At 43.2% G+C, this 27438-nt stretch overlaps 2 protein-coding genes across 2 annotated transcripts; one reads left to right on the forward strand and one right to left on the reverse strand.

Annotated features, from left to right (window-relative positions):
- The first annotated feature begins 3463 nt into the window (after positions 1–3463).
- Positions 3464–16875, forward strand: rab21 (RAB21, member RAS oncogene family). The gene is made up of 7 exons (XM_041964286.1): positions 3464–4075; positions 11326–11385; positions 11528–11635; positions 12277–12340; positions 13960–14014; positions 14098–14186; positions 14578–16875. The coding sequence occupies exons 1-7, from the start codon at positions 3938–3940 to the stop codon at positions 14715–14717; spliced, it is 654 nt and encodes a 217-aa protein (XP_041820220.1). The 5' UTR covers positions 3464–3937; the 3' UTR covers positions 14718–16875.
- A 2149-nt stretch (positions 16876–19024) lies between these two features.
- LOC121625604 (tetraspanin-8-like) lies at positions 19025–27094 on the reverse strand. The gene is made up of 9 exons (XM_041963748.1): positions 26937–27094; positions 24024–24095; positions 23821–23937; positions 23189–23263; positions 22156–22251; positions 20489–20602; positions 20367–20402; positions 20191–20274; positions 19025–20058 (listed from the first exon to the last, which is right to left on the reverse strand). Exons 1-9 carry the CDS (start codon positions 26994–26996, stop codon positions 19918–19920), a joined length of 795 nt encoding a protein of 264 aa, XP_041819682.1. The 5' UTR covers positions 26997–27094; the 3' UTR covers positions 19025–19917.
- Positions 27095–27438: the final 344 nt, after the last annotated feature.

Raw genomic sequence — 27438 nt, forward strand, 5'->3', positions numbered from 1 at the left:
CAGCTAGATGCTAACTGTGCCTGTCTGCTGCTCAGCAGGTGGTAAAAACACTGAGACTGAACCAGACAGACAGACAGACAGACAGACAGACAGAGAGACAGACAGACAGACAGACGGACAGACAGACAGACAGACAGAGACGCTTTGTCACACCTGTAATCCCACAATGTGGCTTCATTCAGTGTTGACATCATCCCTGACCACACACACACGCACACACACACACAAACACACACACACACTAAAATCTGGTTAATGATTGGTACTCTATGACTTGACTCTACACTGATTTCTGTGCATGTATGTAATGGGAGGTGTGTGTGTGTGTGTGTGTGTGTGTGTGTTAACTGCACTCAGGCAATGATGCAACTGTTGACAATGTGAAGCAATCAGTGTAAAACCAGGAGAGTCTGACTCGGTTTGTTTAAAGGAACTTTTATATTTTTATGTTTTGAGTCGTGTATCAGCTGCTGTATATTATTATACACACACAGATATTACTGCACAGACATGACTGTGGCACTGAGTCATTGAACTCACCTGCAGAGAAGTATATTTCTCAAAATCTCAGAACTCTTTCTTTCAGTACAGAACTGGAGTCAGGATCTTGGTACCAGAACCAGGACCAGGACCTACCAGGACAAGCACAGAGACTGGAAGCAGGGGGAAACGGCTCTGCCCAAAGGTCAATGATACACCTGCCAACATGTCTATAGCTGATGCTGCCCCTCTGCAACAAGAATTGAATGTTATTATTATATCATTATATTATTATTATCCAAAATATACGGAAAAGAAAAGAAAAGAAAAAAACACACACACACACAATAAATATGGGACAGTAGTGTTAATCACAAAGCTGATAGAAAAGGCTATAAGCTGAAATCAGTGTGAAATAAATACATGAATAATTGTTCTAAATATTCAAAAGTAGCAGCATGAAGCCCTGAAACCTCCTGAAACTCCTCAAGGACCCTTCATGATAACTCCTGGAGTCTCCTTGGCGACACCTGCTGACGCTCGAGAGCACCTGAAGATAAAATCTTTGTGTCAGACTTTTAAATGCAAATGAAGTTAAAATATTTTACAGCTTAGGAATAAATGACTGGACACATGACTTCATGTTATTATCATCAGTCCTCGTTTAACATTAGTTTTAGTGGTCCTGGTGCTTCTTTGTGTGTTTGAAAGTATGTCCCTGTTGTTCCATTCTCAGTCAGACACTGACCTCTAGTGGTCGACATTTTGTACTGCAGCCAGAGTAACAGCTGTGATTTTTAAATTAAGTTCTTTTATATGTTTCAGGAGGTTTGTGAGATGATTTCAGGAGTTGTTGTTGGAGTTTCCAGAGGTTTTCCAGGCTCCTTGAAGAAGTTCCAGGGGTGCTTGACGAGGTTCAGACAGGTCTAACACTGGAGGAGCATCTCACAGTGTAAAACATCTCAGAGGATAAAACAATGACACCTTTATTTGCTTTTTTATTTATTACATTGTTTTATGCAACAGTTGTTATTTATAATATATTTGTGTCTTCTTCAAGCACAACTGGATTCATCTGTTAAGGACCCCCATCGACCCCCACTCCTCCCACTCAGGGGTGGAATGTAACTAGTCAAGTACGGTACTTTTGAGGTACTTGTACTTTACTTGAGTATTTCTAGTTTTGTGCTACTTCTTCTCCACTACATGTATAAAGAAAATGTTGTACTTTTTACTGCATTTATTTAATAACTAGTTACTTTGCAGATTCAGATTATTAACACGAACTATAATCAACTAATAAATGATGAACCGCTCTATATTACTGTAAGAAATCAGCTCGTCATTTACCAGCTGCAGCATTAAAGGGATGAACATATGAATGCATCAAAAACTGTTATCCATTGTTATCCATTAATATTATTAATCAATATTAATCCATTAATAATATATGATTCCAAAATGGGCCGTTCTGCAGCAGGAGTGCTTCTGTTTTTGGTACTTTAAGTGTATTTTGATGACATTTTGAATGCAGCACTTTCACTTGTAACAGAGTATTTCTACACTGTGGTATTTCTACTTTTACTGTAGGTAAGTAAAAGATTCGAAAGTTACTACATATGCACTCTCTACGTATTTGAGTGTGTGTCCTGCTGCCTTTAAGTACAGTGAGTAAAACAGAGTTACAGCAGCTTTATTACATTCTGCGTGGAAACAAACTTGTTAAAGAATATTCAAAATTAACTGAAAATAAAGGTTTTAAAACCAGAGCAGCTCTAAACGACAGCGCCTCAGATCAGGTGGAGATTCAGGAGCTGCCTAATCGTGTCAGTGATGCTTCGCTGTCACAAATTTACAGCCAGTTAAATTATCACAGCTGCCACATGCAGGCGTTCACTGAGACATATGACATCTCAAAACAAGTCTAGACCATCCAGAAATCATCATGGGATTATGTTTCATATAATAAATGACCACATGCACAAATGAAGAGCACATCACATTACAGACAGAGCACTGTGGATGCTGGGATGTGGACTTCACAGTCAGAGATGTTATTTTGCTGTTAAACTATGAAGCTGAACCTAAAATCTCTAAACTTTGTCTCCTCGGTCACAAGTTTCTCTGAACATGATGCACTGCTGGTCCTGACTTTAAAACTGACAGGAGCTGCCCTGTGCTGCACACAGCCAAAGAATAAAGCATGAAAATACAGAATTCTGGTGTAACAAAGAATATTAAAATACACTTTGTTTTCCAGGGATGTCATTTCCTGGAAGGAACTGTGTAACTTGGTACTAATAATTTATTTGATTGATAGTTATGTGGTTATTACTGGAAACTTTGCATTTTCAATGTATAGCTGACCTGCTCTGTACTGACTAAAAGCTCCAGCAATTGATTGGAAATTAATTAATTGGACTGTCTCTTTTTATTTTCTACTCTGTCTCTGTCAAGAAGCTGAAGAAATACACATATCATTTATCCGAATGTAAGAATTAGAAGTGTTTTAGTGTTTTCTGTGTGTATTCTGTGTCCTTTACATCGTGATAAACTTGAAAATATGAAAAAGTTGCACAATTATGGGAAAAGGAAACAGAACAACAGAAAATGCATTTCAGTGTCACATGAAAATTCCAGGACCCAAAATGCTTCTGAATCGATGCCATTCACACAAATTGGCCCCATTTCAGTCTAATTGTGCACATTTGAAATGATGCATCACATGATTTTGAAAGAATCAAATCCATCATGATGTGCTGAGCCTGTTAACCGTCTGTTGTTTGATGTGCCAACATCAGAAACCCCCCGCAGCACTGAGGGCTGTGACAGGCAGCCGACTCCTTCATCATGTGATGCTGCAGAGAGGCGGAAGCGGTGCAAAGCTCTCACTCCGCCGCGGGTTCTGAGTACCGCCTCCTGCCTGGACGATCGCTCTTTAACCGGCTAACAAATAAACAAACAAACAGAAGACTCCCAGTGACGTGTTCCAGCTTTCCACACAGCCGAGGAGATAAACCATCTGTGCGGAAATACATTGTGTTAAGGACGGACACGAGAAACAATTTAAACGGAGTGACATGTCGCCTTCTTGTGCTCAAACAACTAAGTGATCCATCTTTTCTAACGTAGACGATCTTCGGCGGAGCTAGCCGGCTAACTACTAGCGCAAAGAGACGCCATTAGTTAGGTGAAAAGAAGGCATTCGCATTAGGCTGAAAGGGGAAGTAGCTCACTGTTTAGACACGTTTCCCTCACACTTGTTGGTAGATATTGATACAAGTGAGATTCGCTTATGCTGTCGAAGTGTTTTGTCCTGATTTTAGCTGTTTTTGTAAAGTCGGAAGCTGATGTGAGCTACGCAGGACTTGAGTTCCGACGGGGTTAGCATTAGCAGTGCTAGCTTGATAGCGCTTGTTTTGATAAATCCGAGGACTTGTTTTATAGACTGCCAGCCATGGCGGCAGGGGGCACGGCCAGCAAAACGTACTCGTTCAAGGTGGTGTTGCTGGGGGAAGGCTGTGTGGGGAAGACGTCGCTGGTGCTGCGATACTGCGAAAACAAATTCAACGACAAACACATCACAACTCTACAGGTAAGACACACAGGAAGCTGCTGCTAACCCGGGTTAGCTAGCAGGCTAACGTGCCTCGGAGCCGTGACACTAAAGGAGCCTGTTAGTTTTTTGGGAATCAAAGCAGAGGCCGGTGGAGGTGTTGTGTTGGGGTGGGGGTGTTTGGGTTGCTGTCACTTGTGTGTGGACGCGTGTTGCGCAGCCCGAGCCGTCCCGGGGGAGCGGGGCTATTGCGAAACAGAGCTGGTGTTGTGGTCGAAACCGGAGCTGCCCATCCAGCGGGATTATCCGGGGTGACGGCAGTGAAAGCCAAGCGTCCAGTGCTGTGCCAAAATCTGCATACCTGCCGAGAAATACACCTGTCATCAGTCTGAATTACACAGATAACAGAGGAGGAGCTGCCACACAGACGGTTAATCATCAATGTTTGTCTTATCAATAATTAAATCTAGTCCTCGGCCTCAATTCCGAACATGAAACTCATCAACACACCAGCAGCCGTCTGCTGCCATGAATAAAAACCTCTGTCTGCAATAAGCTGCTCATCATAATGTAATTATTACCAGTAACTAAGTACATTTACTTAAGTACTGCGCTTAAGAACAATTTTGAGGTACTTCTACTTAATTTGAGTGTTTAAATTTCCTGCTACTTTATTCTCCTGCTCCACTTTATTAATCTGCCACCTGTGGTTACTTTCCAGTGTAGCTGCAGCTAACGAGGACTTTCACTGTACTTTAATCTGTTGATTATTTTCTCGATCAATCGATTAGTTTGGGCTGTAGAATGTTGATCAGTGTTTCACAAACCGAGGACGACGTCCTCACATGTCTTGTTTTGTCCACGACCCAAAGACATTTCACTGTCAGAGAGGAGGGACGAAACCAGTGACTGATCAATCGATTAATGAATTAGTTGCTGATTAATTAAATAGTTGACAGTTAATCGACTAATTGTTGCAGCTCTAATTTACAGGTTAAGATTTTTCAAACGAAATATGATCAGTTTAGAAAACACGACTCTGTGCTGTTGGGTAATCAATCAATCAGTTTATTGAACAGTCAGCATGAGCTCTGACAGGGACCAGTCTGCCCAACAGGTCCTTGTACTTCAGGTATTAAAGTAAATTTTGCTGTTAGTACTTGACTAGTTTTACTTGAGTAAAAGTTTAAATGCAGGACCTCATAGTATTTCTACACTGTGGTAATGGTACTTATACTTTCGTTGAAAATATTAGCTTCTTCTTCTGCTGCTGATCAATACAAGTAAGAAGCATGAGGTTGATTTTTCAGCGCACATTTCTCAGATTCTTGTGTTCACAGTGGTTAATGTGATGTACTGAGCGTTGACCTCGGTACCGGCCCCCAGCTGGAGTCGGCCCCCGGGGGGGGGGCTCCCAGTGGCTGCTCACTGCTCCTCAGTGATCGCTTCAAGGCTGAGATCAACTTCCACTACGTCCTGCTGGGTGTGATCGAATGTGACGATAAAACCTGATTCACACCTGACGTTTTACATAACGAGAACCTGAAAAAGCCAAACTTAAGTTCATTAACCTGAACCAAGACACCGTAAGATCCATTCAGGTTTATTCAGACCTGGTTTAAACTGGAGCTGCAGCGATGAGTCGATCATTCAGGAAACAGAAACACCAACATTCACCGGTTCCTTCTTATCAAACGTGAGGATTTGATGCTTCTCTTTATTATATATGAAATAAAGTCAGTGTCTTTGGCCTGAGGGAAATTACATCAAGCCTTTTCACCGCTCTCTAATACTCTGTTGATCAAACAATTCATTGATAAATGGAGAAGATAATTACTAATAAAAATGAAGCATTAGCTGCAGTTCAGGACACGAGTTTATCTTTGATCCAGTAATAAAACACACAGAACAACATTTTGATTCTTCTGAACCAACAAAACATAGAAATACATGAAAGAGACCGCTCATGACCACAGATCAGAACATGTTAAACACGCAGTGTGAAGAATTAACATGATGTAAATGTACGAGCAAATTAGGAATACGTTTTTGTTTATCGCCTAAAATCACAGTCTGTACCGTATTCATCTCAAAAATTTAGCACTTGAAAGTTATTGTTGGTCTTCTTTACCATGAAACCCCAGAATGACACTGAATCACATGGAGCCATTTCAAAGTAAAAGTTCAGTTTCATTTCCTCCTCTGACCTCCTGTTTGGCAGGTGCTCACTTTCTATTTCTCGCTCCTCTCTGACTTAACAGATCAGTTTCTGGTGTAACTTCTCGAACACTTGCTGCTTTTCTCTGCTTTATATCACAGTCTGAAGACCTTCTCACAGAAATAACAAGACATGAGAAGACATCACATTTAACTTTCGCGTGACATCTTCCTGGCTGAACAGGATTATTGACAGATTAATCAGCAGCATTTCTCAGCTGCAGCTCTGGTCATGTTCATGACAAATGCAGGTGTGTCTGTGGTTTTGCCAGGTGGGTGGAGCCCCGCCAGCGTCGTTGCATCAGTTTCCAGCCCTGATAGAAACAGCAGTTTGCCCACATCCAATCCTGGTGGAGAGGAGGGTCACGATTGTGAAACTTCACTCATTCTCCACCTCAGTGTGCGTTTCCAGGTGTTGAGGAGTTCGAATAATGTGTAAAGCCTCAAGTGATGTCACTTGAGTCAGCGTCGATTGAAGACGACAAGTTTGAAACTGTGTTGGTGTTGGAGTCAGGAGGAAGTGAGCTGAGCAGAGCCCCGTAGCTGCTGCTAGCATAACACACAGCTAGCCACCACCCGACTGCCAGAGGAAGAGTTGCATTGTGGGTACTGTAGGCGGCAGGTTTTGACAGGGATGAAGAATGTGTGGCATGAAAAAGATGATATCTCTGGTTGTGCTGCAGCGACTTTGATCCAGCAGTGTTACAGGAGTGTAGCTCTAAATGTGACTGCTGAGGCTCAACCTGCGTCTCACCTGAACAGGTTGAAGAAAAGGATGTTGTTGTTTCACTGGGAGCAATAAACCTTTAGAGAACAATCCAAACATGCCAGGTGTAGATGGAAAACCTTCCAAATGTAAACCTGACTTTTCATATTCATGCGTGTCACTGTGGAAGTGGCCTTTGAGCTGAGGTGCTTTTGCATATCCAGTTTCCCGCTCGGAGGCAGCTGCCCAGCTGATATCGCTCCGTTTTGACTGTTTATCTGCCGAGCTCAGGTTACAAAAACCTCTCGCCGACTGTAGAGCGGAGGAGGACGGGAGGAGGGAAAAGACAGGGAGAAAATCCAGGAAGTGTGATGCAGCATTTCCATCTGAGCAGCCAGAGATGGAGCATCAGTAATGACTTCCAGCCGCTCTGACTGAATCAGTCCACCACTGTGTGTGTGTGTGTGTGTGTGTGTGTGTGTGTGTGTGTGTGTGTGTGTGTGTGTGTGGCAGTACGCCGGTTGCGTCATAAGCTCAGCTCTTGCGTACTCGCAGCTTTTTGTGTTGAAGCTCGAGCCTGAAGCCAAACTTCACCCAGAAATCTGTTCGTCTTTGCGATCTGTTTGCCTTCGGGATAAAGTGACCGCAGACGGACAGAAATGACGTCAGGCTGATCAGTTTCTCTCCTGCCGGACAATCGGCCGTGAAATGAGACACGCTGATAGAAGTATTGTGACACTGCTGCATTTTTGTGATGTCAGCTGTGCTGATACAGATGTTGGTAAAGAATTTGTGACAACTCAACAGCTGGACTACAAGAAAATACTTAAAGGATAACTTTGGTTTTTTACAACCTGGACCTTATTTGTAGCATTAAATACGACCATTTACTCCCCCAGACAACTTTGGTGGCATTCGGAGTCGTTTTGAAGAAATTAGCCCCAGAGGAGCGACGCGTATATCCGTATAATGCGAGTACTCGGGGCATCCATGCGCAGCCTCTATATAACACATAATCTGCAGAAACTCGTTCATATTCCAATATTTAGTTCTGATATGCTGGTGCTATTCCCCTCTGAGCTGGCGGTCGGCTAGTTTAGCTGTAGTTTGGCACAGCTATGGTTCGTTATTGCGTATTCGTAGCCGACCGCCGCAGAGTCAGCCGTGTTGTGGCTGGCTGCTCGCAGCGCCCGGCGTTCGGTAATGACATCATCCACTTCAGAGGTAGTTGTCTAGAGACGCCGTATGTTGATAACATGCCACCACGGGCTCAGTTATCCTTTAAATAAGACACCACATTAGTGTCATATTAACTGAACCCCCCCAATACTTTACATGGTTTAAATAAAATATCATGATATGATACTTTGCTGACCTGTGATTGGCCGGGAGTAATGACAGCACCTGTTCTGCCAACAATGAAAAGTGGAACGCTTTAATATTAAACTCTTATTAATCGCTTCTGTTTTCTTTTAGTTTCCAGTTTAAACGGTACTGATGAATGGAAATACTGATTGGCGTCATGAATGAAGTCTGGCTCGTGGCCTCAGCTGTGGTCGTAGGACGCAGGAAGCAGAGGGGATGATGGGAGGAGGGGACGAAGAATGTGCCGGACCCCTCCGGGTCGCAGTCACATGGTTTTCAGTGCTGCTCAGCCGCATATCTGCAGGGCTCAGACACCCTTTACACTCACTCACATGTGACCCGCAGCCCAGAGGTGCATCGTGGGACCACAGCTGGATGCAGTGACGCTGTTTGTTCGTTATATCGCTGGTTGTAGAGAAAGAGCTCGTTTTATACAGAAGGATTCAGAGGGAGTGAGCAGACGCAGAGGTTCTCCTCAGCTCTCACATAAAGACCTTAAAGTGAGCGTGAAACGAGGCGATCAGGGGCTGGCGGAGGTGCGCGAGCTCTGCGTGATGAAACCGTCATGACACTGTTTAGAGTGTGTGCTCGTTCATGCCGATGTTTCACCCCGTGTCACCTGTCGCCGGATTATTCCAGGACGAGATGGCGGCTGCGGTCTGTTTCCGTCGGCGCGTCAGATGAGCCGATCTTTGAGTCATGAACGCAGCACATGGCAGACGACATGTCGGACCATGAACGATCGTAGCATGGCCGCGTGATGTGTTGTGATCTCTGCATTAGCCGCTCTCTGCTAATCATTTTCCCAAGTTAGCTGATCCAAGAAAGAGGACGAGAAGGAAAACTTCATCCTTCAGTTCATCACAAACGTTCAGCATCGACGCTGACATCTCTTTAATTTGAGTGTCTGAATCGAGAAGGGATTTCTGGACGCATCGTGGTTCTGTTGGCAGAACGCAGACATTCATCACATCATGTAAACTACTTCATACTAACAATCCCACAATGCAGTGCGTCACATTTGGTAATGACGGAGCACCGCGGCCGTCGGTGATGATGATTCATGCGTCTGAGTAAACTGAGTGCGAGCTGTTTGGCGAGCGGGGATGAGTGAACGTGGCGGTGCGTTAGTCTAAATAATATTGTTGAAGATCTTCCTGCAGGTTCACGCGCGTGTTTATTGTTTATTCTCCATCTGTGTATTCATATAAAATAAATTTAAACGATTCTGACAGCTGATTATGGAACTAAGCTATATTTACTTTTATATCATTCGCTGATCATGACTCCAGACTTCAACTGTAGAAATGTGAAGTGTTGGGTTTAAAATATAAAGTCATTTATGATCATTTGCTGATCAGTTTATAATAAAAATCATATTTTTCAACTTGTCCATGTGGGAAAGTTTAGGCTCTGGTAACTTTATTATTTAATATTAACAACAATAATTAGAATAAAGTGTACAGAAAAACAAAGTTATGTGTTTTACTTGGTTGAAAAAGTATTAAAAGGAGGCAGAAAATGAAATAAAGTGATGCAAAATGAAATAAGATGATCAACAATAAAAAGGCTGAAAAGCTAATGAGCCTGTCGTGTCTGTGGTTCAGCGGCTCAGTGTTCACTGTTTACGTTCTTTAAAGGTCCCCCCCCCCCCCCCGTGATTAATCTGTCTCTGAGTCTCTGAGCCGAAAACATAAATCTCCAGACGAATCTGAAGCTCAACCCTGATTTTCTCTTTTCCATGGAGCGGGCCGATAAATCAGCAGAACTCAACCTTTCGCCCAGAAAGACTTTGACCTTTCGGGCTTCTTATCAGAGCTGCGTTTGTCAGGCTGTCGGCTGGAAGCGCTCACGGTCTGCAGGTTAAAGTGAAACCGACGGACGTCCTGTGGCTCAATGTGAGACGTTGCGAAAGTGCTCGACTGAACTTGGCAGTAAAGTTTCTACATGTCTAGTTGAAGTCCGGTTTAAACATTTCAACTTCTGAGTTATTCAGTCGTGTAAACTTTGGACGTTTGGTGCCAAGTTATTGTTTTACGTGAGCAGAGAGAATATTCCAGTGATTCTACTCAGTGTTTTCATAAAATCTGACACTCAACAGAAATGATCCCAGAATACTTCATGGGTAGTACTTTGATTTCTTGTGCACTAAGTACTGAAACAGTTCTGTATAGTAGTATTCTTTAAACCTAGGATTAGTATACTGTGAGTACATTTGGGCACACTGACTAAAGAATAGTTTTACTATGAATATTACACCTACATGTGTCTTCACCTACATACAGGGTAGAAGACGGAGAGCAGGAGTTGGAGTTATTTAGAGTTTTTTCTCTCCACAGAGATTAAAAGTAAGTACAGCAGTATGTTAATCCTCAGGTCCTTGGCTAACAGCGAAGAGGTCAAAGGTCACGTGGTTGTGAAGGTAACCATGTGACCGCCTCAGAGGAAGGTGTGGTGGAGGAGACCTAAATGCTAACATCAACATGCTAACATGCTTACAGCGACGATGCTAGCATGCTAGTGCTAAGCAGGTGTAATGTCTATCATGTTTCCATTTATTCTTAGTGTGTTAGCATGCTAGCATTTGCTAATTAGCACTAAACAGGAAGTACAGCTAAGGCAGATCACTGAGGGTATCACTCTTCAACCCGAGGACACTCAATCCAAATATCAGCGAAGTGGTAACGTGGACGACAGGAGCATCCAGATCACAGGAGCTGCAGGTCATCCATAAAGATAAAAGACTCCTGAATGAGACACTGTGGTGCTGCAGAAAGAGTTTGATTGATTTGAGGCTCAGCATGAATTTAAACCTGTTTCTTCTGATTGTTTCACTGTGATTGTATTTCCTTTGTGTTTGTTGTGCTGTGCTCTGTCCCTCCACTTTAAAACTCTGTACGGGAAAGTGTTTCATGTCATAATCTCGTTGTTGTCTAACCTGATTTGTTTGATTATTGAAAGCTGGCAGTTGTCCTGACTGTGTCGTCCTCTTCCTCTGCAGGCGTCCTTTCTCACAAAGAAGCTTAACATCACAGGAAAGAGAGTTAATTTGGCCATATGGGTAAGAGTCTCAGTCCTGTCGCTGGTTTCTACCCTTATATATATATAAGTAAATAAGTTTACTGCAACAATATTAACCTTGTGTGTGTGTGTGTGTGTGTGTGTGTGTGTGTGTGTGTGTGTGTGTGTGTGTGTGTCTGCAGGACACAGCAGGTCAGGAGCGTTTTCATGCGTTAGGTCCCATCTACTACAGAGACTCCAATGGAGCCATACTAGTGTACGACATCACAGACGAAGACTCCTTTCAGAAGGTAACAGCTCCGTCTGACCCGATGTTTCTCAGTACGTTACAGGAGACTTGTGCAGTTCTGCTATTCCAGAAAACTTCGGTTGGCACCAAATAAATACTTCACGAGTACTTTTTGAGTGGTTACGAGCAGTCGTTCGGACCAATCAGCATCCTCTGAGCGACTGTTCGTTTGAAAGAGTTTAGCATAGACGAGGATTTGTTCATTAAAAGAAGAGCAAAGAATGAAGCTGAAGGCTCATTCGTTGACCTGATTGGTTGAAATTAGACAGTGACTGACAGATGGTTCGTCCAATCACCTGCCAGGGATTTTTTTGGGAAAGTGCCCGCCCTTTTCAAACGGTTTCCATGACGCCTTCCAGATGCTTCTGTGTAACAAACCATCCGAGAGGTTAATTTCTTTAAGGAAAAAGGCCAAAATATTCTGCTTCCTGTTTCTAAAATGAGATTTTGTTCCAGTTTTCTGAGTCGTCCATCATATCAGACGTTCTCCGTCCTTCCTGCTTCATTTCCTTTACTCACCTTATTCCTCCTTCTGTTCTTTCCTCAGTATCCCTCCTCTCATAATCCCCTCTTTAACATTCTTCTGGTACAACACAGTTTGCATAAAAGTCTCGTTAATCTTGTTTGTTTCTGTGGCTGCAGGTGAAGAACTGGGTGAAAGAGTTGAGGAAAATGTTGGGGAACGAGATTTGTTTATGTATAGTAGGTAAGTGATCAGAAACCTTTTGTGTTCTCGTTGTCATTAATGAACCTGAACCACAATTTAATGGTCAAATCAAAAAATGTGTTTTCATATGAGCTGAGACAGAAGCAGCAGTGAGGTGTCAGATTCTTTTTTCCCATGTTTCTTCCTGACATTGAACGTAGCGCTCAGGTGGACAGTTTGTTTGTCTCAATCAGCTGACGGAAACTCTCGTTCTGGCAGGAAGCTGAAACTCAAGTCTGTTTTCTTGCTGCTCAGGAGTTTTGTGAAATCCCCTCATTTAGTTTCTCGCCAAGAGCTGGAATCAAAGATTGATCCCTGCGTAAACCTGAGGCTGCAGCCAACAGGCCGTTAGCTTAGCTTAGCATAAGGACTGGAGGCAGAGGGACTCAGCTAGCCTGGCTCTGCCTCGCCGTTAAATAAAGTGGAAAATGGTGGAATCTGGTCCAGCAGTTAAACTTTTCATTTGCTTCATTGCAGAATCTGATTTTCCAATGAGGGAAACGGAGCAGATGATTTTTTGATGAATTTTTAACGAGGTAATTTAAGTTTTTTGTGGATAAACAAGTTATCCTTCAGATCAGATGGTTGTTATGTGTCTTCAAACTCGTCTCGACGGGATCTTTAAATGTCAGAGGAGGAAAGCGGCCCTGCGCTGAGACGTGGGATCCAGTTTGAGGAACAGATCAGTGACGTCCAAACGGGCCACAAACAAAGCGCACTAACACGCCGTCAGCAGGGCGGCTCTGTTGCCTTTGTTGCTGTCGTGAATTGTGGCTGCATGAGGGAAAAGTCTGCGTGTTTCACTGCCTAACTGGATTATGTTGTTGATGTTCTGGTCATCATGTGTTTGGACTGGTTCATAGTTTGGGACAGCAGCAGTTCCAGAATCTGCTGTCTGATAATGTGATTTTGGTGTTTTTGATAAAGCAGTCAGTCACGAGGACGCTCCTCAAAGTGATTTTAGGACGCCGGAGTTCGAGGCTCTGTTTAAAAGTCTTCGCTGATGTGCCGATAAAGACTGGCTGTGTCGTCTATGATGAGATGTTTGCGGCTGCTCTTCGTCAGCGGCGGCTGTTTGAAGGTTCGAGAGGCTGTGACAGGGTTAATGTCGTGGAGAACGTGGGGATGGATGAAGGGCCGGTGGCTCCACGTCTGCTGGATGTGATGGATGCCTCCATTACAACTCCGGGAAATACCTTCAGACCCAGAAACACACCTTCACTCTGTCCTCGCTGCAAAGAGAGAACACCACACGCTCATAAAGCCACAGCCATGAGACAGCTAGCTTAGCTTAGCATTAAGAATGGATACCGAGGGGAAACAGCTAGCGTAGGTCACTGATCAACACGTTATTTCATCCTGTGTGTTTAAAACACAAAGTGTAACAACAAGCTGTGGTTTCATGGAGGTGATGAGGAAGGTGAACCAGGTGACGCCTGTCTGATCACAGGGCCGTCCCTGATCAAGGCGGGTTCAGGTTTAACTGATCTGGCTCTGATCTGGAAGCCAAAGGTCTGTCTGTCCTGTTGTTTGTTGCATGTGATCGTTAAAGTGAGAACTAAAGATGTGGATGAGCTGGACTGATGGCGGCAGAGACTGAAGCTTTTTTCTCTCTGCAGGTAATAAAATTGATCTGGACAAAGACAGACACGTTTCAGTGGAAGAGGCTGAGAGGTAAGAGCCAATGAGACGACGCTGACGCCGTTTGCTGCCGTCCCGCTCGTCATCTTCATCGTCTCCCCTCTGTTTCTGTGTAGTTACGCCGAGTCGGTGGGGGCCAAACATTACCACACATCGGCCAAGTTAAACAAAGGCATCGAGGAGCTCTTCCTGGATCTCTGTAAAAGTAAGAGCCGGACCCCCAAACACATCAAACTATTTCCCAGCAGCAGGTGAAGAAATGATCTGACCTCCAGGATGAAAACAGCGTGTTCGTCTCCGACAGACGTAAATGAGTGGAAGGAAGTTAAGAAAGTGACTTTAATCTGTTTAAACTGCTTCAAATAGAAGTTACACATTTAATTATGAGACTGATTCCTCCATCATATCTGTTCATTAGCTACAGCCAGCAGCCTGTTAGCTTAGCATATAGACTGGAAAACAGCTAGCCTGGCTGGAGTTAGCTGCTCCTCTAAATCAATGATTAGCACGCTATTAAATCTTCATGTTTAACGATATGTTGAACGTTGATGTTGGTCGTAGGTCGGAGGTGTTTTTACCTCTCTCTCTGTTCTCAGGGATGATGGAAACAGCTCAGGCCGAGGAGAGGTTGAAGGGCAACGGAGCCAGCCAATCAGCATCGAGTAGGCGAGGTGTACAGATCGTCGACGACGAACCACAAGCCACGCCCGCCGGAGGATGCTGCTCTTCTGGCTAACACACACACACACAGACGAACACACACACACACACACATCATATTCACACACACACATTCTCGAGTGTCTCTTGTCCAATCGTTGGTCGGCTCTAAAATCCTAAATTAATCCCCGTTTTTGTTTGCTGTCTCTGCTGCTAAAGAGCAAATCATATTTAAAATGTTTTAATCATTGTTCCCTTCAAAATAAAAGCATCTTATGGTTAAAGCGAGTGCGCTTTCAGCGATTTAAATTGGACTAAAATCACATTTTCAACTTTGGTTGCTATAATTGAAAAAACTAAAGACTCCCGCAGAGGAAGCCTGAAGGCCACTCCACCTCCAGTCCACAGCTTTACTAAGTGACATTAATATCAGAGCTTTAGGACATAAAATGACTCAGACGTCAGCAGAGATTTATGTTGTTGTTGTTTTTTGGGTTGAATCTCTTGAGGGATAAAATATACATCCAGACATACAAGCACACACTGTATAAACCTCCATTAATCATATTTATCTAAACACATGAACACCTTTCCTGTTTCAGACCCAGAGGAGCAGCAGGTGGACTGTCTGTGGTGAAACGGCTCCACCTGCTGGAGAAAAGGCAAACTGCAGTAAATTAAAGGGCACGTTCAGTTTCAGGTCTGAACGTCCTCAAACTGTAAATATCACGACTCGGCTGCTCCGCGAGAGATGAAGGTTTAAAGTTAACACGAGGGTTCAGCAGTCTGACAGTTCATGGTCTTCCTCAGCAGTCGGCGTTTCCTCAGTGGTCATCATGTGACCCGAGGACTGACCTTCAACCAGCTGAGCTGTCCCTGTGACACACTGCACTTCACCTGCTGAGGAAGACCATGAGAGGGAGGTGAAAGACTGAAAAAGCCAGTAAGTGGACTCGTTGCTGTTGATGGACGTTATTGTTCCACGATGCAGCGAGGCTACGCTAAAGAGACTTAAAGTGATTGAGACTGTCGACGCCTCAGACACGATTTCACTGCGTCCTCCATCTTTAACAAACGTACCTGTTCAGAGCCAGTTAGAGAAGAGGGACCAGCGAAAAACCAGATCGGACACAAACAGCAGAAACTGAGCGGCTCCACAAATCACATCGAGTCCAGAACGTCGGGAAATGATTTTCAACAGGAAGTCAGTCTACTGAGCGTGCTCAGTGCGTCCCGGTCAGCGCGGCAGCGAATCAGGTGCAGCAGGTCATTCATCTTCGAACCGGATCTGAGGTTTTCAACTTCAAATTCACTGTGTTAAAATCATAAATCACCAATAACGAGAAAAACTCTGATCAGAGTGAGTCTGTTGTTTTATCTTAATGTTTTATTTCTCCAAAACCTGAAAATGTTCACAAATCAGAAAAGCAGCTGAGAAACTGGAAGACGCTGATTGATCCTCAATCAACTAATCAATGAGTCGTCAAAGCTCGGCTGTCGATCGTCCGCACGTTCAGAGACTTTTAGGAAACTTCTCAAACATCAGTTGTAATTTCATCAGATTCAGGCTGCAGCAGCTGAAAGAAGAAAAGGTCAAACTGATGTTTTTAGATTCATTTTGTCCTCGAAAGAAAGAAATCAGATCATCACAACAGTCAGTTCAGTCTCTTTGTGTTTGCTGCTGCTCCTTCATCCTCCTCTTCCTCGACATGATTTTAAAACACACACACACACACACACACACACACACCTGGACAGAGAAATATTACCGTGCATGTTTGATTTCTGTAAAAGGCTTTGTTTGTTTTTCATTTAAAAGAAATGGTGAATAAAAAACTGAGCAGCCGTTATTTAATAAGTTATATTCACGTGGCGGTGATGGAAGTCTGTACATGAACAAAGTTTTCTCTGTACTCTCTACTGTGTACTTTTACTGTTGTTTTCCTCCGGGCCTGTAGCTTCATTAATCTCTGCTTACTGAAAAAAACCACAGCGACGCTGTTGGTCGTCCTCGCAGGATGTTTGATCTGCCTTTGGGAATAATCGACGTACAGCGAAGAAGAGAAACCAGACGCCGCTCTGTCCTGTTCGTTCTGGAATACTGGAAAAACATTAAAATGTGGTTGAAAAGGAAAAAAAAATCATCGCACTTTTTGGAAATGTAATTTTTTAAACTGCTAGTGTCAAAAGTGTTTTTGTAAAGATAATAGAACAATTATAACGATTTACACAACGCACAGCGGTGTCGCACATACTGTCGTTATTTCATCGACGTTTTCACTGCTTTGAAGGGTTTTACAGGAAAAAATGAGTATTTAGGAAACGCCCAGCACAAATTAAACCACATTTATTCAATGAGAGTCTGGTGATGCTCTGTATTTGTCATACAGTCAAATCCTATAAAAGACTCAATGAACACACACACACACACACACACCGTCCTGCTGCCACAAACACAACAGCAGCAAATGTGGATTCATCCGCCGCTGAAAATAGTCCCAACAAATGTCTATTTTCTCCTGTTTGTCTAATAGAAGCTACAGTGTATTTAAAGATTTACTTCATCTTCAGTAGGAACCAATGAGCTTGGAGCTGAGAGCCAAACAGGAAATGAGACAGCAACAAACAGCATGTTTTTTTTGGGTCATTTGTTGGGCTTGTTAACAATAAGAAAAGTAAACTGATCATTTAATTACTCAGATTTACTAATAACTTGATCAGGCATGTAATTCTGGATGTAATACACAGTTTGTCCACGTGAAAACGCCTTGATCAGTATGTGTTTGTGAACGCATCACCAGCAGCAATGTTTGTTTTGTGTCTCCATCAAGAGTCTGCAGTCAAGCTAACAGTTCTGTGACCTGAGCTAAATGCTAACACCTGCATGCTAGCAGTAACATGTTGACACGCTGGTGTTCAGCAGGTATAACGTTCACCATCTCAGTTTAACTTGTCAGCTGCTAACGTTTGCTAATTAGCAGTAAACACAAAGTGCATCTGAGGCTGATTTTTAATGTCTGCAGTTCTGCAGGTATTTGATCTTAAACCAAAGTATTGGACACATTAACGTGTTGACCTGATGATGGCGCTAGATGAAAAGTCAGAGGATCCACAAAGTTGTTAAGGTTCATCCTGAGGGGAGCATGAAAGTTTGAACCACATTTCATTAAAGAATCATAATCTGATAATAATCTGACAGGCTGCTGAGCTACAGGTTTGACTTCCTGGACTGAATAAACGCTGACGTCACTGTTCAGTTCAGGAAAGAGTGAACAAGTCGGAGGGGAACATAACACTAACACTGGTTTACCGCAGTGGGACGTCTCGACCCTCATGTTGGAAACCTTTGATTGATCAATGACTCAGAGCAGGAAGTACTCATAATTTACTAAAGTAAAAGTACTCAGAATCCTGCAAAGTATGTATCATGTGGAAAAAGTACTTCAAGTATTAAAGTAAAAGTAGTGAGTGCCGTAAAACGTCCCTGTGACTGTTCTCCTATCTGACCTCATCAGATTATTGAGACTCAGTCAAAAGCAGGATTTTACTGTTGGAGCTGGTTGAGCTTCATTTGACTCTATTTTGTATCATACTTTAATGATTCTTTTCATGTACTGCAGTATTTACTGCAGTGCTGATGACATCATTTCACACAGAAGCAGAGTTTCTTTGATGGTTTTTATTTCTGTAAGTCGTTGGAGATCTACAGTGTCAGCTCACAGCAGAAAGAATCAAACATGACACAAAAATGAGATGAACAATTTAAAGAGTATTTCCCTTTTTCCAGTTTCACAAACATTAACTGACTTATTCTTCTTATAAAGTGACTTCTCAAACATCCAGGTTTTCCCCTTCATTTTTAAACACGTTTCATTATAAAAAATAATCTGAACTCGACTGAACCTCTCAGCCTCTGTACAACAGCACATGCTTTTGATTTCGCCTGAAAAGCTTCATCAACACAGTGCTCAGTTTTCAAAATAAAAGCCTTAACTTTCCAGTTTGACAGGTTTCTTTCATCGTGCTGGTCAACAGGGAAATGTTGATTATGAAGCTTCTTTCCAGGACAAGCATATAATGCCGAGATTAATATTGTAGACAGGAGATGAGATGAGACACTAACAGAGAAAGGAAAGACCTACTCTGACATTCTAACAAAAAGTACAGGATATATATGTAAAATCTTAAAAAATAAAATAACAGGCGAGAGTGACCGCTTCAACAAACGTACCACTGGTGGATTAGCGTCTTATCGGCCGTCCAGTTAGGTTAGGAACAAAAAAAACTAATATTGCGGTTTCTTTCAGTGCTTCTGCAAACAATGTTTTGGCACTTATGGTTTTTATCATCACACGATAAGGCCTTTTGCTGAACTGAAGGAGGTTTAGGAAGGACTGCTGGTTGAAAAAGAGGGTTGCTTTTTTTTTTTGCATTGTGTAACAAGCAGTAAGTGCAGCGACCTTCAGGAGAGTGCAGCCAAAAACCAAATGTGAAGCTCTTCTTAGGTTTGAGTGGAATGAAAAAGGCCAGAGAGGAAGTGGCTGAAGGTTTTTTTTTCATCATCACGAAGACAATGTTTGTGACATTTTAAAATTATGACTTTTTTATATGAGGTTTGGCGGTAAAGTTTTCCTCATGTTCCGAGAGGCCCCAGTTCTCTTTTGTATGATATCAAATATCAAAGTGTTTTTCACAACTCAAACTTTTCAAGTTTGTCTGCATCCAGACGAGCTTTAGAGCCAAAATCAAACGTGTATTCATTTAGGAGAAAAATCAGAACACAGAGTCAATTCTTTGACTTTCTGCTTTTGTGATTTTTCTCTGTGGCAAAAACATTTTCTGGACCGAAAAACAAAACTGTTTTATTGAGAATGACCTGAAATAATGATCTCGTGATTAGAAAAACAGGAAAAAAAAACCTTTAGAGACACAGTCCTCTCTCTCAAGCAGATTCTGACAAATACAGTCGTCAACAAGCCCCGCCCCCCGCAGCACTGACCAATCAGCTTCACTATTAAACTTGTTGAGATGAGTGATGCTGCAGATCTTTTCAAAGCGGCTTTGCATTAGAAAATGAAACCCAGTGGTGTTTCCATCGATCTCCGTGGAGCCGACAGTCAGGACTCCTCACAGTGACGTAAAGGCACTTTGGACACGCCGCCCTCTACCTGCATAAATCGCCTTAAAATTCAAGAATAAACAAGAAACAACATAAACAACCTGACTTCCGGAACCTGTACGTGAAGCTAACGGAGCGCAGGCGGCTTGCTGCTGCTCTAGTACTGCGGAGGGTTGTGCAGCTCCTGGTATTTGGGCGGAGGTGTGGTGAAGATGGCGGGGACAGACAGCAGGACGGTGGGTCTGTCGGGGTAACGCAGCTGGTGGATCATGATGGAGGACAGAACCATTCCCAGCAGCTGGAGGTCGAAACAGGAAGTAAAGTTAAACGTGTTGGGTGGGACAGTTTTTCCAATCGAAGCAGTTGTGTGGTTTTTTTGGCACCAGAGAACATCCGGTCTAACGTAAATGTTAGAGTGATTAAAACTCACCGCCAGAACAGCCAGCGTGAAGACGACACCGATCATGATGTCAATCACCAGCAGGACGTAGTACATGATGATGGGGAAGCAGGTCTGAGGACGGGAGGAGAGAAAAGGTCACATGTGATCTTAGTTTATCTCACTATTGAACAATCTGAGTCCGTCTAAATTCTGGCTCCACTGACCTTGATGTAAACGGACTTCTTGGGCTGCATGAGAAGCTGTAAGAGAAGAAGAAGCAGGTCAGCGTGCTGTTGAAGCCGCTCTCGTTCAGAAGACGAAGCGTTTGTGTGCGTCTGAAACTCACCGTGTAGCCGACGCTCTGACACTTGCCCTCCAGCTCCTCCTCCTGGTTGCACAGACAGGAGTCGGGGATCTTCTGCTCCCAGTCTTCGTAGCTGAACAGACCGCAGCAGTGCAGCTGAACACCACAGAGGAAGAAAAAGAGGAAGTGAACAGGAGGGTCAAACAGGAAGAAGGTGTGTGTGCAATGTTTTTATCTGATAAGACATCTGTAGGACACTGTCAGACATTTTTCTGACAACATTCAGGTTTTTCTTCGTCAAGTTTAAAGAGCAGTGAAGTTCAGAGCTGCTCATCAGTGCACATTCTGCATCATTTCCTCTTCATATCAAACTGTGTACATGTCTCTCATGCTGTGACCAATAGTATTATCAGCCTGAGTGCAGACAGGAAGTGTTTCATTCTGTCAGAGTTTCCACCTGCCCAACCACTGATCTGATCTTTGAACGCACCCCCCCCACCCCCCACACACGGCTCTGTATTGACACATTGATGACTTCATGTAGATAAACATCTGCGGTAAAAAGAAGCACATTCATTTTTAAATTTGGCCTCATGGATGGCGTGCAGTTAGACCGCAGCATCACTGCGAGTTCCTCCAGGACGGCCTCAGTGTTATATTCTAAAACATTAAGAGAGACAGGAGGCATTTGATTTTCAGGGACATTAAGTCAATGTTTGAGTGTTGACATCATTTCTTGTACTAAAATGGCCAAAACGTCATTTCTGTGTATTTTTGAGCCATCTCTTGGAAAATGATCAAACATCGATGACTCATCATCACTCAGGGCGTTGGCTAATTTTGTGTCCAGTGAAAGATTTTCTGAATTTTTTAGACGCCTCCATGGATGCATGAAGACGGCGATGCTGTGGGGGAGGTAACAGCACAAAAACAACTTTATTCACTGGATCTTATTCTCTGGAGGAAACACTTTCTGTCCTCCGTTCACTGTTTCAAGGGACCTCTGAGAGAGCCGAGTTCACAAATCCAGAAGAAAAAGAACAAAACTGGAAAATAAAAACTTTGTTTTTAGGAAGGAGAAAGAAATGAAGGAGCTAAACGTTTCAGTGAAGTAGTCACTGTCACATCAGCTCCTCTTTGTTTTCATTTTTCGGCTCATTTGCTCACAGAGTTTCAGTTTATGAGAGGAGGAAATGAGGAGGCGACAGGAGACCAACACTCCTCACATTCCTCCTTTCAATAAATTAATAATCAAAGCAGCAGCGAGGACCTCGGCTGACCTGCAGCTCGTCGCACGATAATAAAATAATTCACTTCCTCTTGGCTGCGCTCCTCTGATTTGCATTTCTGCCTAACGACACACCTGTCAGTCAGCCAACCAATCAGATGACCCGAGCCACACCTGTCTGCATTGTCAGATAATCGGGGAGTGGAAACCAGTCGGTCAACAGCAGCTTGTAAGCTGGAGCTTCAATCAGGCCAAACGATAACACTCTGAGTCTGTCTCCATCAGTGACATTCTGATAAATATTCAGACCGAGAATCAGAATCACAGACGATCAAATCTATTCTTCACCTTGATGGCAGCAGGAGACAAAATAATCTCAGCACGAGGTCGATTCTAAAGCTTTCCATCGTATCACATGACCTTCATCAGCAGCTGGAGTGTGACTGTTGAGTTGTACGATAAGTTTGTGAGTGTATCTTACCTGAGTCTGCAGGCTTTCAGCCATGTTCTTCACCTCATCTGAAGCCTCGTCCAGAGGCAGCAAGCTGCGGAACTTGTTCTCCAACATTCCCTCCAGCTACAGACAGACAGACAGACAGGCAGGCAGACAGACAGGCAGACAGGCAGGCAGGCAGGCAGACAGGCAGACAGGCAGAGAGAGAGAGAGACAGGCAGACAGGCAGACAGACAGACAGAGAGAGAGAGAGACAGGCAGTCAGACAGACAGGCAGGCAGACAGACAGACGTTATGGTTCATCATCAACAGCAGATCTAACACTGACAGTCAGCAGGTGAACACTTTTAACTTCCTCCTGCAGGAGTTTTGAACTTTTAATCCAGATGTTGTGAGAAACAAAGCATCTGGTGCGTCAGCTCAGTTAATCAGGAGAAACCACAGAGAGCTGTTAGAAACAGCAGCAGGCTGGAAAGAGGCCAATCACCGACTGACTTCTTTATTAAAAAGGCTGCTGAATGAAACTGTACTGGCTGCTCGCTCTATGTTTGGTGACACAGAGGACTCCTCTTCGCTGTCCGGTCTAAACAGAATCCGGTCTCCTTCCAGCACAACGAGGTCTTCTAATCTGAACGACTGAACAGTCTGAACCCGCGTGGAGTCGCAGTGACCGCTGTGGGTCGTACAGCAGAGGCCTTCACCTCGATTCACTCGTCTGCTGGATTTGTGACAAAGTCTGTGTTTGCTGTTTTATATAACCTGATGTTTCCACGGTAACCATGTCCCTTAAATCAACAGGGGCTGAAATCTGAAGGATAATAACTTCAAAATGTTTAATGCCGATGAAAGACACGGGACAGAAATATAAGATAACTGCTGGAGTACAATTTCTAAAGTTAAGTTAGCTGGGTGTTGATGTGTTTGTTTTATTCTAGTTCAGGCTGTTCAGCTCAGCAGACAGTACAAACCACTCAAGACCCTGATCTGAACCCCTAAATCTGGTGAATAATCTGATCTCCTGCATGCAGCAGAACCAACAGCTGAGTGTCAGGGTTGTTACCTTGGGGCGGGCGCTGGCAGCTGGGATACCAACTCGAAGCATCAGCAGACTTCCAATAACCATACAGACCAGGAACTGTTGAAGACAGGAAGACACAGCAGTTACACAACGACGCCTAAAAATCCACAAATTGCATCACCGGTGTTTCCGAAAAAAGTGAAATAACCAGAAAACTGATTTTTAGGAAGAAGAATGAGTCATGAGTCATTCCTACAGCGTTTCTCCAGGTCAAATGTCAGGTGGGGGGAGGACTACATGCTCTTTCTAATAAAATACATTTTATACATTTTTTAAATAGGCCGCTCTCAGTTTTAGAGTCAACAATGAATTCTACATGGTTGTTGGGGAAGTTGGGAACAAACCTGCTGCTCTCGCTTCAAGTCAACAACACCAACAGGAAACCACACACACCTCAGAGCTTTCACTCTAACAGGGTGTATACGTGTATGTGTGCACATTATTTCTTCAGAATTTGGTCTTTTTGATTCTCCAAATAGACCAAAGACGTCACAGATGACGTCACAGATGATCTGAATGTGGAAAAGTTCTTGAAACTACTTGATTTGGTAATCGACTCTCACCACGACTCATCATCATGTGCTTTCCCTGTGCCAGCTCATCTTTGTACTCACCACAATCAGACACACTTTGCTCTCCTTGTGGGCCCCATAGGCTCCCAGGATGGCGATCACCATGGTAACAGAGCCCACAATGTAGAGAACGAGGAGGCCGGTGGTCCGACCCTCCAGCTGTGGGCACATTGATTGACAGGTTAATATTTTTAGAGACTGATCTTTTTTTCTTTGTGTACAGTTTAGACGGCGTTAGTTCTTACGTTGTCTCCTCCATTAACGTTTGTCATGACCTGAGACAGCAGCGCGAGAGCGATGATGATTCCACCAACGATCTGAAACAAACACAGAGAAAATCATCAGATCCAGCAACTAAAACAAGTAAAAGCACACAGGAAGTGCCGCTTCACCTCGCCAAGGTAAAAGTCCATCAAAACCACGACCTGCGGTGTCGTGAGATGAAACTACACAACCTCACATGACATTCGTTTTTATCGTCTTGGTTCCCTTCTCTAATGTTTTATTCTTTTTCATGATTTATGAGATAATTTTACATGTTTGGTCTTCTAACGTGTCTTCAAATAAAACAGACAAAAACAACTATGGTTGAGGGGTCACAAGTAGAGCTGACACAATTCATCAATTAATTAATAGAAATTAATAGAAAATCTGGCTGCAACTATTCTGATGATTGTTATTTTTTAAGATAAAAAAAATCAGCACACAATGATACTTAAAAATGAAAATCAGCTGTTTTTCTTGTTTTAACATTACAGTAAACTGAATATTTTGGGCTTTTGTCAGACAAAAACACCTTTTAATCAAGAAAAAAATCGCCAGATTGATGATCGCTAATGAAAATACTCTTTAGTTGCAGCCTTGTGACAAACACAGAAAGCTTTTAAGCTTTTATTTGAAAAGTGTACATTTTTAAGACATTAGTGAAAGTGGTTTTCAGTCCAGACAAGCTGGAGGGAAGCTGTGATTGTTTTAAACACAAGATCAGTAAGGAGATACTTAAGATAAGTGTTGATGACAAAAGTGGAGCAGACTGCAAACAATGTTCACTGACCTTAAAATAAGGACAACTGTACTGCATTACAGCTGTACTGGATCAGAGATAGAGGGAGAGAGACGGTGTGTGTGTGTGTGTGTGTGTGTGTGTGTGTGTGTGTGTGTGTGTGTGTGAGCGCCCACTAAGCATGTTAGAACTTTAATGGAATTATTCCACTCATATTCGGTGCTCGGTATCGACAGGTACAGGTATAAGCGGTATTGGTGCATCCCAACCAGATGTGAAACAATGAAAGGCTAAATTATTTTCGTCGTCGTGGCCGTGGCATCTAACATGCATACCAAGAGCTCCAGAAACTGCGTGCAGACATGCCAAAGATATGTTTGAGGTCATTTATTAATCAGGGTATTTCTCGAAATGAATCTGGATTTTCTAAATGGGGAACCTGAACCCTAATATATGATGCATGCTGGGAATGTTTCTTCAGTTGGTTGTAACGAGGCTAGCAGAGCATATTAGCAGCTGAGAGGCTGTGTGCTGCGTTCGCTGTCACAGAGGCTGTTCATGCAGTGTTACTACAGCGCCCCCTGCTTCCTTCACAGCACAGCTGTTTGAAACGCCTCTTACCTCAGAGAAACATTAGCAGCTACGCTGAGCTAGCTGCTAAGATAACCGCAGTGACGGTGGCCAGCGAGGGTCAATCAAAGAACCGGTTACATCTCTGACTCCAGCAGGGAGGAGTGTAGCTGCAGGTAAAAGGTACGACTACAATACTACTACTACTATACTATACTATACTGTGGGGTTTTTTTCCCTGTTGGACGCAAGCAATTAGGTGAAATACTGCGACAATCATCGACCTTGCTTTTGACTTTGATTATCTGAAACTCAAAGCTCATTTTAATCGATTTTCGATACAGAATCACAATCATGATACCCTGATTAATTGTCACAACTATGTAAATTGTCCACTAGAGAGGCTAAACAAGCTTCTCTTCCTGCTGTAACATATCCTACTGTTATCAGATTTTTTTCTTTAAAGTTTTATCAATGTCTGCACCACAGATCCAGTTCTCGTCTGCACTTTGCAAAACGAAACCAGCGACTGTTTCTGAGAGAAACACAGAAAAGCCCGTCTGGTTACTGTAAATAAACACCAGGAGCTTTTATTGTGAAAAAAGGGTCCAAACTGAAGCTTTCTGCAGGACGAAACAGCTGCAGACGATTACATGTAATTGTTGTTTTTCCTTCAGACTGACTGGAAACCAGCAGGATGGAAAAAAAAACAACAAAACTCAAACAAAAGAAGATGAAAAGGGTAGCTGGTTAACAGAAAACCCATCTGCAACTACTTTTAGCATCTTTCAAGCTAATTTTTCCCTTGTCTGACCTAATAATCCCTTACATAACTTTGAACAAAAGAGGCCATTTGAGGACACCACCTTGGACTAACCAAAACACTAAAGCCTTATTAAAACATAAAATCACTGAACAAAGCTGGAGAAAGCTAAAATGCTAAAGTAAGGTAAACTTCAAAAACATGATTTCCTACAAAAGGCAGGAAACAAACTAACTTAAGTGAACAACAAGCAGGTAGCTTCAAACATTCAATTAAAGCTACAAAAAAGGAAAAACGAGTGAATAATGGCCTGGTGATGTTAGAGAAAAGCTACTTGTCATAAAACATTTAAGCTAACTGTCAAATAACTTTTCAAGGTTACTAAAGAATCCCGAAAGAAGACGATGACTGTGCACATTTTTGACAGTGATCAACACATTTAACGTTGAAGGGACAACACTAAAACACATACATCACCCTTCATTACACATTACAAACATTTTTCTAGATGCACAGGACACATCTTCAACTTTAAATCGGTTTGTTGTTAATGTTCTGAGCTCCTCTTCGAAGTTTCATATACATTATCATCCAAACATCTAGTTTTTCCTCATTAAAAACCTTTTTTGCTGAATACACCTGCTAACTTTTATCTGATTTAAGTACATATAAATCATTACAATAACGCTAAATATCCCAATTAGCTTTTAACCAAAGAGGCCGGACATGCTCCGACATCCACTACGCACTTTTTATTCCCAAAGAGATCCGGAGTCGATTAAAGGCGGCCATTTTTAACGGCTTTAAACCGCGCTGACTCACCGCGAAGAAGATGTTGAAGATGGTGAAGGTGCGTTTGAGGCAGGTGTTGACCTGAGCCATGTTTAGATCGTAAAATACACAAAAAATACACAAGAGTCTTCCAGTTCTGTCAGGCTTCTACCGCAGCACGACACAGTGAGGGGCGAGCGGGCGGGTCGGCTCGTTTTAGGTGAGAGGGGCAGCACGACGGGCGAGGGCGGGGCTTCCAGTAAACCACAGGCAGGAGGCGGGGCCGAGATATCCGATATGGAGACTTCCGGTGGCTGCTGAGGCAGAAGAAAGGGAGAGTCGGAGGGAGGGAGAGACGGCCCATTCCGGGAAGAGAAATGGAAAATCCCCGTCCTGCTGCCGGTGAGCGCGGAGCTGAAGGGTTTTGGACTGCACAGACGGTCGGTGTTATGTCTTAACATGACCACGCAGCCCAGATCCCGGAAATGACCTCTTTTGTTTTAGAAAAGCGTTTATAAGATGTCACCAGCAGAGGAAGAACGAATCCAGTAAA

The sequence above is a fragment of the Chelmon rostratus genome, chromosome 22 (assembly GCF_017976325.1).
Source record: "Chelmon rostratus isolate fCheRos1 chromosome 22, fCheRos1.pri, whole genome shotgun sequence".
In the NCBI taxonomy this organism is placed as follows: domain Eukaryota; kingdom Metazoa; phylum Chordata; class Actinopteri; order Chaetodontiformes; family Chaetodontidae; genus Chelmon; species Chelmon rostratus.